Source organism: Sapajus apella, unplaced genomic scaffold, assembly GCF_009761245.1.
Source record: "Sapajus apella isolate SASKATOON/1434 unplaced genomic scaffold, GSC_monkey_1.0 scaffold194, whole genome shotgun sequence".
NCBI classification, from domain to species: domain Eukaryota; kingdom Metazoa; phylum Chordata; class Mammalia; order Primates; family Cebidae; genus Sapajus; species Sapajus apella.
The window spans coordinates 793,674-800,737 of NW_022437134.1; the positions used below are offsets into that span (position 1 = coordinate 793,674).

General features: G+C 60.8%; 1 protein-coding gene across 10 annotated transcripts in view; it reads right to left on the bottom strand.

Moving 5' to 3' along the window:
- The window catches only part of SNED1 (sushi, nidogen and EGF like domains 1), an 86,564-nt gene that overhangs the window by 25,931 nt on the left and 53,569 nt on the right, over nt 1-7,064 (bottom strand). For all 10 annotated transcript variants that reach the window (XM_032269530.1, XM_032269531.1, XM_032269535.1 and 7 more), the window contains 6 exons: nt 5,056-5,169; nt 4,320-4,433; nt 3,914-4,027; nt 3,235-3,348; nt 2,639-2,935; nt 342-525 (listed from right to left, as the gene is read on the bottom strand). In XM_032269530.1, the coding sequence (XP_032125421.1) occupies nt 342-525; nt 2,639-2,935; nt 3,235-3,348; nt 3,914-4,027; nt 4,320-4,433; nt 5,056-5,169 (937 nt within the window). The remainder of the gene's footprint in view (nt 1-341; nt 526-2,638; nt 2,936-3,234; nt 3,349-3,913; nt 4,028-4,319; nt 4,434-5,055; nt 5,170-7,064) is intronic.

A 7,064-nucleotide genomic window follows, 5' to 3' on the forward strand; every position in this document is an offset into this window, starting at 1 on the left:
GGGCTGCCCCCATCCGCCCTCGTGACCAAATCGCAGGTCCACTGCGGACCCCTGAGAGACCTCTGGGCTGTTCCCATCCGCCCTCGTGGCCGCTGCTCTCTGGGACCAATTCCCTCTCATGGTATGTGTGGAAGGTGGGCCCCAGGTTTTCAGAGCTTTTCCTGCTTTTTTTTGGACACTTTACGACACTACTAAGGTGCATCTTCTCGGCAGCCCTGATGAGGTGGGGCGGGAATGAAGCCTCCAGGGTCTGAGGCCGGCTCACCTGAGACCTTTGCCTCTGCTGGGGGAGCGTGCCTGAGACCCCACCCTGCCCTCACCTGGTCCACATCCCCTCTTACCCAAAGGTGAACCTGTCCACACTCCTGTCCACATCGGTGGCCTGGTCCTCGAGGGCCTCAGGGTGGCGGATGGACACGCGGACCCCACTGACTGTGGCGTGGTGGATCCTGTGCAGGGCCCACTGCACCGAGATGGTGCTGGCCGTCACATTGGTGACCTCGAAGCTGTCCACAGGGCGGGGTCCTGGGGGGAATGGGCTGCTCAGCAGGGGCAGGCCCCTTCCTGCACCCGGAGCACAGTGGCTCAAGACCAGGCTTGGGAGGGTGCTGGGGGCCTCAGGCCTAGGAGAGGGCGTCCCATTGGCTGCTCAGGGCACTGGGGCTGGATGGGATGCCTGGGCTCCGGCCCGAGGCTGATGGCTGCAGAGGCCCACCGTGGGCCAGCCTGCTTTGCCGGGACAGGGGTCTTAGTCTCCATTTAGATGTGACAGTGACATGGCAGGGAATGGGCTGGAGTGCCTCTGGACGAGTGACCTGGGCCTCCCCGCTTTTCCGTCCTAGGAGGATGGACACACAGAGCTCCCAGCAACTGCAGGGAAGCGGCCACTTGTGAGCTCTGCTCCACCCCCAGCCAGTCTCCTCCGAAGCGGGCGTGCCACTGCTGATGTGCCAGGCAGAGCAGAGGGCAGCCCCTGGCTCCGGGCAACCCAAATAGTGGACGGTGGTTCCTTCCACCCACCACAGCTGGCTAGAGTCCCCCTCTGCAGCGGGCAGGGTGGGCGCCGTCCTCACTCCAGATGCCCTCTGAGGGCAGACCTCACAGGGGCTTCTTCCTAAAACGGCCCAGGTGAGCCACCCCAACTCGGCCCCTGGCGGCTCCTGCTGCCGCCTGCTCGGTGCCACCGCACGTGAGTCCCAGGCTTCCCGCTGGCTTAGGTGTGTGCGGTGTCCTTGCTGTGTTGAGAACTCCAGCCCCTTGGTGGTCAACTGCTGCAGAACAGGCCCCTCTGGGCCCCTGGGTGGGTTTGAGCTGCCCTGAGTGACGCCTTTGGCATTGGCATCAAGCTGGGGTCCAGGCATGGCCGGGAGATATTCCTCCCGTGAGAGCCGCCTGGTCCAGTGTCCACTCCATCTCCACACACCCGCCACGCTACCCATAGTTTCACCACACTCACATGGCTGCCCCGCAGGGCCCAGCCTGGTGCTCAGGCCACAGAGTCCCCGGCCACCCACCCACCCATCCCACCACTCCGCAGCAGCCCACGCTCTCAGCACCTCTTCCTCTCCTTCAGCCTCAGCACCCCTCCCCCATTCTTGCTCCTGTGTCTGGAGGGCACAGGCACGTTGGGTGAGAGTCCCACGGCCCTGCACCCACCTTGGTTCCCGCCCAGCCTGAGAACCCACCTAATGCAGCCGGCTCCATGGAGGGCCAGCCCTCTGCTGTCTCCCAGCCCTGCCCATCTGTCCACGGCCATGTTCTAGGGCGCCTTCCCCCTCCTGGGACTCCCTCCCCCTCCTGGGACTCCCTCCCCCTCCTGGGACTCCCTCCCCTCTTGGGACTCCCTCCCCCTCCTGGGACTCCCTCCCCATCCTGGGACTCCCTCCCCCTCCTGGGACTCCCTCCCCCTCCTGGGACTCCCTCCCCTTCCTGGGAATCCCTCCCACTCCTGGGACTCCCTCCCCCTCCGGGGACTCCCTCCCCCTCCTGGGACTCCCTCCCCTCCTGGGGATCCTTCTCAGTGGCACACAGCCAGCCAAGCCCCAATGCCTTCCCTAGAGCCCCCACCACCTCCAGCTCCCCTACATGGCAACAACCCCCTGGCTGAGCACAGCCTGGGCCTCCCCTGCTCTCTCGGCAGCTCAGGCTCCGAGGAGGCTCCTCCCTAGGACCCCCTTTCAGGGTTGCATCTGGCCACAGCTTTCAGTGCCAGACTCTGGGTCTGTCATTTCAGCCCCACGGCTCTTCCAGACTGAGCCACGGACGCCTCCTCTTAGCACGTCCCAGCGCCCACCTAACCCTGTGAGCACCCCCTCAGGCTCCCCCCAGGCCTTCCGAGCACCCAGAGCCCCAGCCCCTCCAGACCCGCCCCCGTGGCCCAGCTCCTGCACCAGCTCCTCCGCAGTCCCCCTTCCTGGCGCCAGGCCCGGGGGCTGTGCTGCTCCCACTCCTGGCTCTATTCTCCGTGCCTGATCCCACGTGGGCCCAAGGCCAGCTGTCTCCCCAGCGCTCTGTCTGCAGCAGGACGGTGCCTCCAACCCCGCAGCTCAGCTGTCTTGCGCTGGGAGAGCTGGGAGGTGGCGGCACAACAGCCACCCTGCGGTGCTGGGGTCGGGCGGGCCGGGCTCAGGGCACTCACGCGTGCGGGCCAGCAGCAGCGCAGGCCTGCTGATGTCATTCTTGTTGTTGGTGTTACGCTTGACCGAGAAGACGGAGATGTTGTAGGCCTTGCCGGCCCCCAGGGCCCGGAGCTGGTGTGAGGAGCGGCTCCTGTCCACAAAGTCCGTGCGGCGGTAGGCGCCGTCGGAGGAGACGTACGTCACCGCATAGCCGTCCAGCATCTGCCTGACCGCTGGGCCGTTGGGCGGGTTCCAGGAGATGGAGACCCCACTCTCCTCCACCCTGTCCATCTTGAGGGCCGTCGGTGGGAGGAGCTCTTCAGGGTTCGGGTTAAAACAAGGGCGGACCGGTCAGCTCTCAGCCGTGCAGCCTGGCTCCCGTCGGCGGCTCTTGGGCCTGACACAACTGTCGCCACCAGATCCCTTCTGTCCTCGGCGAGGAACCTCCAGCAGGGCCACGCTTGCATGGGTGACAGTGTTTCCAGCCCACCGGGGGATTCTGTCCCCTCCCTGTTCCTCGGGGAAGGGGCCTGGTTGAGCAGTGGCTGGATGCTCTGCCCTGGGTCCAGGGAGAGGGGACCCCACAGCTCCCCCATGAGGCAGCCTCGCCACCCACCTTTGGCGCAGTCCTGGCCCGTGTAGCCCACTTTGCAGGTGCAGCTGTGGGAGCCGTTGGTGACCAGGCAGTAGCCGCGGCCCCCACAGGGGCTGGAGAAGCAGGGGTCGCTCACTGAGGGGACAGAAGGCGGCAGTGAGTGCTGAGGCATGCCAGTCCTCCACTCCAGCCCGCCCTTGCTCCTGGGGCATTGGGTCCCTCCTGTGTGGGTGTGGAGGGGCAGGGGGTTCCTGCCTCCCTTCGGTTCCGCCACCTTTGCTGCCCTGCGGGGCCCTCCAGCCTCCACACAGGGGAGTGGACACTGGGCCAGGCCAGGCCTCTGCCCCCATGACAGTCCTCTTGAGGAGGGGAGGTCAGTGGTCAAAGAGGCCTCATCAGGGGGTATCCCACTAGATCAGGGAGAATGTTCCAGATGGAAGGACAGCGAGGGGCCTGACCCGGGTTTGCAACTAGCTTGGCCTGTCCAGGGGCAGCAGGGCCTGTGTGTGGATGTCAGCCCCACCCCTGGGTGCGTCCTTGGGTGACGAGGGGTGTCTGGGGGGTGAGTGCATGAGACAGGGATGGTTAGAAGGCAGCATTGTGGGACCAATGCAGACAGGTGGAGGGCCACTGGCCTGCGTCCTGAAAGGGGATTCCGAGGAGATGGGCAGCCCCTGGGGAGCAGGTGGGCCTGCCCTACCTGTCTCGCAGTGGTAGCCGAAGAAGCCCTCCGGGCAGACGCACAGGTAGGCCCCGCCGCCGCTCTCACACCGGCCTCCGTGCTGGCAGGGGCTGGAGTCGCAGGCATCCACCTCTGGAGAACACCCAGAGAGTGGGCCCAAGCCGCAAGGGGGGAGTCTGGGGGAGGGAGGAGAGGACAGCGGGAAGAAGGGAAAGGAGGCGGCCAGGGGTAGAGGCCAGGACAGAGGGGCAGTGGGCAGGTCCCGCCCCTCAGCCTTCCCCACCCTCTCCCAAGGTGGCCACAGCCCTGGGGATCCCTATCCCAGGTGGCCTGCCCAGCACAGAACGTGGGGACGCCCAGCCTCCTCTCTGATCTTCCAGAGGCCAGGCTCTGCATGTGGGGCCCACTGGAGGGGAGCCCCTACCTGTCTCACAGCGGACTCCAGCGAAGCCTGCAGGGCACTGGCAGACAAAGGCCCCTGGGAGGTTCCTGCAGGAGCCTCCATTTCTGCAGGGCTGAGCTCGGCACTCATCCCTCTCTGCACAGAGAAGGGGTGTTAAGGGTGTTGCTGGCTTGGGTCTCAGGCACCGATCGGCCCCCAGGATTTTGTGCACTCCCTGGGGCTCTGCTCACCCCTTCCCTAAATGGGAGTCATTACTCTGGACACCTGCTTTCTCTTCCACCAGCCCACACCCGCCCCTCCTCGGGAGGCATGCCACCTCCACGCCTTCCTTCAGGTCACTCCGTGATGGGAGGCTCCCTGGGCCTTGCCCTCCCTGGAGCCTGCATTTCTTTCTCAGGCTTAGAGCCCTGGCGAGGTGGAAGGGTGTGCAGGGCTCACTGGGCAGGCCTCCCCTCCCCCTACTGGCTGGCAGCACCCACCAGGTGTCAGAGGCTGTGACCCTACCTCTCCGATGCCCACCTTCTCTGCGCCCCGAGGCCAGGCCAGCATTTCTCAGCTGGGCTCTGTCTCCCCAGGGGAGGTGCAGGAAGGGTTATTTGTAAATCTTTGTCTTGGATGTCAGAGCTTGCAGGGGCCCCAGAGAGCATGCAGCGGCCACCCTGGCCGTCCAGACAGAGACCTGTCCGGGGAACCCACGGCCTCAGGCACATGGCCAGTGTGCTGGAACTGCCGCCCAGTGGGGCCAGGGCCCTCTTACCCAGCTCGCAGTGGGCACCGTCATAGCCAGCGCTGCAGAGGCACAGGTACCCGGCGACGCGGTCCTGGCAAGAGCCTCCGTGCAGGCACGGCTGCGACCGGCACTCGTCAATTTCTGAGAGGAGAGAGGCCAAGAGTAAAGCAATGTGGCCACAAGTAAGCCAAACTGAGAGGCGCAAACTAGTTCTGAGGGTCTGGACAGAATTCGCTGATACGTCCTCAGTTACTGGAGAGGCGAGAGCCGGGGCGGGACACCCCTGGAGTCGGGGCAGGGCAGCAGGCCTGGGGCTCAGTGCCTGGCGGGCTGAAAGAAGATGCTGTAGGACTGAATTCCAGGGGCTTTCAGGCGGCAGGACAAAGGCCTCAGGTTTGGCAGAAAATCTCTCACGTCCCGTCTTGCCATTTCAATGTCTACTAGTCACCTATGAAACCAGAACATCTATGAAAAGTCTCTTGTTCTTGTTGCCCAGGCTGGATAGAGTGCCATGCACGATCTCGGCTCACCACAGACTCCGCCTCCCAGGTTCAAGCGATTCTCCTGCCTCGGCCTCCCCAGTAGCTGGGATTACAGGCATGCGCCACTGCGCCTGGCTCGTTTTCTATTTTCAGTAGAGACAGGGTTTCTCCATGTTGGTCAGGCTGGTCTCGAACTCCCGACCTCAGGTGATCTGCCTGCCTCGGCGGCCCAAAGTTCTGGGATTACAGGCCTGAGCCACTGCGCCCAGATGGGATAAATCTTTAGTTTTAAAGGATTCACCACAGGTTTCTTTTAAACTGGGAGTTGTGCTCCTGAATTTAAATGTTTAAAGTTTAATTTAATGCTTAAAAAGTAAATAAATGGTAATGGCTTGGTGACATCTGAGACGAGCAGCCACCTTGGCAGCCGGAATGGTAAATGGGCTCATCTGATCACACACCCCTCCTCTTCCCTTGTGTTAAGAATTTCTGGGGTATTCATTTCCTTGCCTTTTAAAAATTAGGTTTTCTGGCAGTAAAGTAAGTAATTAAGATTAGCTTTAAAATGTTATGAATTGCCTAAACAATAATGAATTTGTTTTTGTGGTTTATGAACTTTATTTATAGTACATCAGGACATATATTGTCTTCCCTCAGCATTATGTGAAGAAGAGAACTCATTTTCACTGCTAATTTTTGTATTTTTAGTAGAGATGGGGTTTCACTATGTTGGTTCACCAGGCTGGTCTCGAACTCCTGACCTCAGGTTATCCGCCCACCTTGGCCTCCCAAAGTGAGCCACTGTGTCTGGCCCCAACATTTTCTTTTTGATTTATTGATGTTTGATTTACTGAACAGCATTACATAGCGTGATTTATCATACTTCACCCATTCTCTTTGGCTGGGTCTTTGGGTTGGTTCTAGACTTTTTCCTTTTACAAAAAACATGGCTGTGTTTATTCTTTCCCATCTCCTGGTGCAGACGTGCAAGTTTTTCTCAGGTTGCTACCCGGAAGCGGAGTTGCTGGAACACGGCTGATGTAAATGATCAACAGCGGCAGACTGCTCACCGGGCAGATGAGCACACTGTTCTCAAAGCACCCCAAGCAATGTATCCTTCTCCACCACCCCCACCTCCCGGGTTCGAGCAATTTTCCTGCCTCAGCTTCCCAAGCAGCTGGGGTTACAGGCGTGTACCACCACGCCCGGCTGATTCCGTATTTTTAGCAGAGACGGGGTTTCTCCATGTTGGTCAGGCTGGTGTTGAACGTGTTGATCCACGTGCTCACCAGTATAGATTTTTCAGACTTCTGAAAATTTGCCAGCTGAATGTATCTCGTTTGCATTTTCCTGATTACTAATGAAATAGAATTCTCCTTTTTATGTCTGTTGGGCTTTTGTATCTCTTCTTCCACGAAATGCCTCTGCACGTGTTTTTCCTATTAGGTTGTTTTCTTACTGACTTATCCGAGTCCTTCACGTAGTCTTAAAACTATGTGTCTCGCTGGGCGCGGTGGCTCAAGCCTGTAATCCCAGCACTTTGGGAGGCCGAGG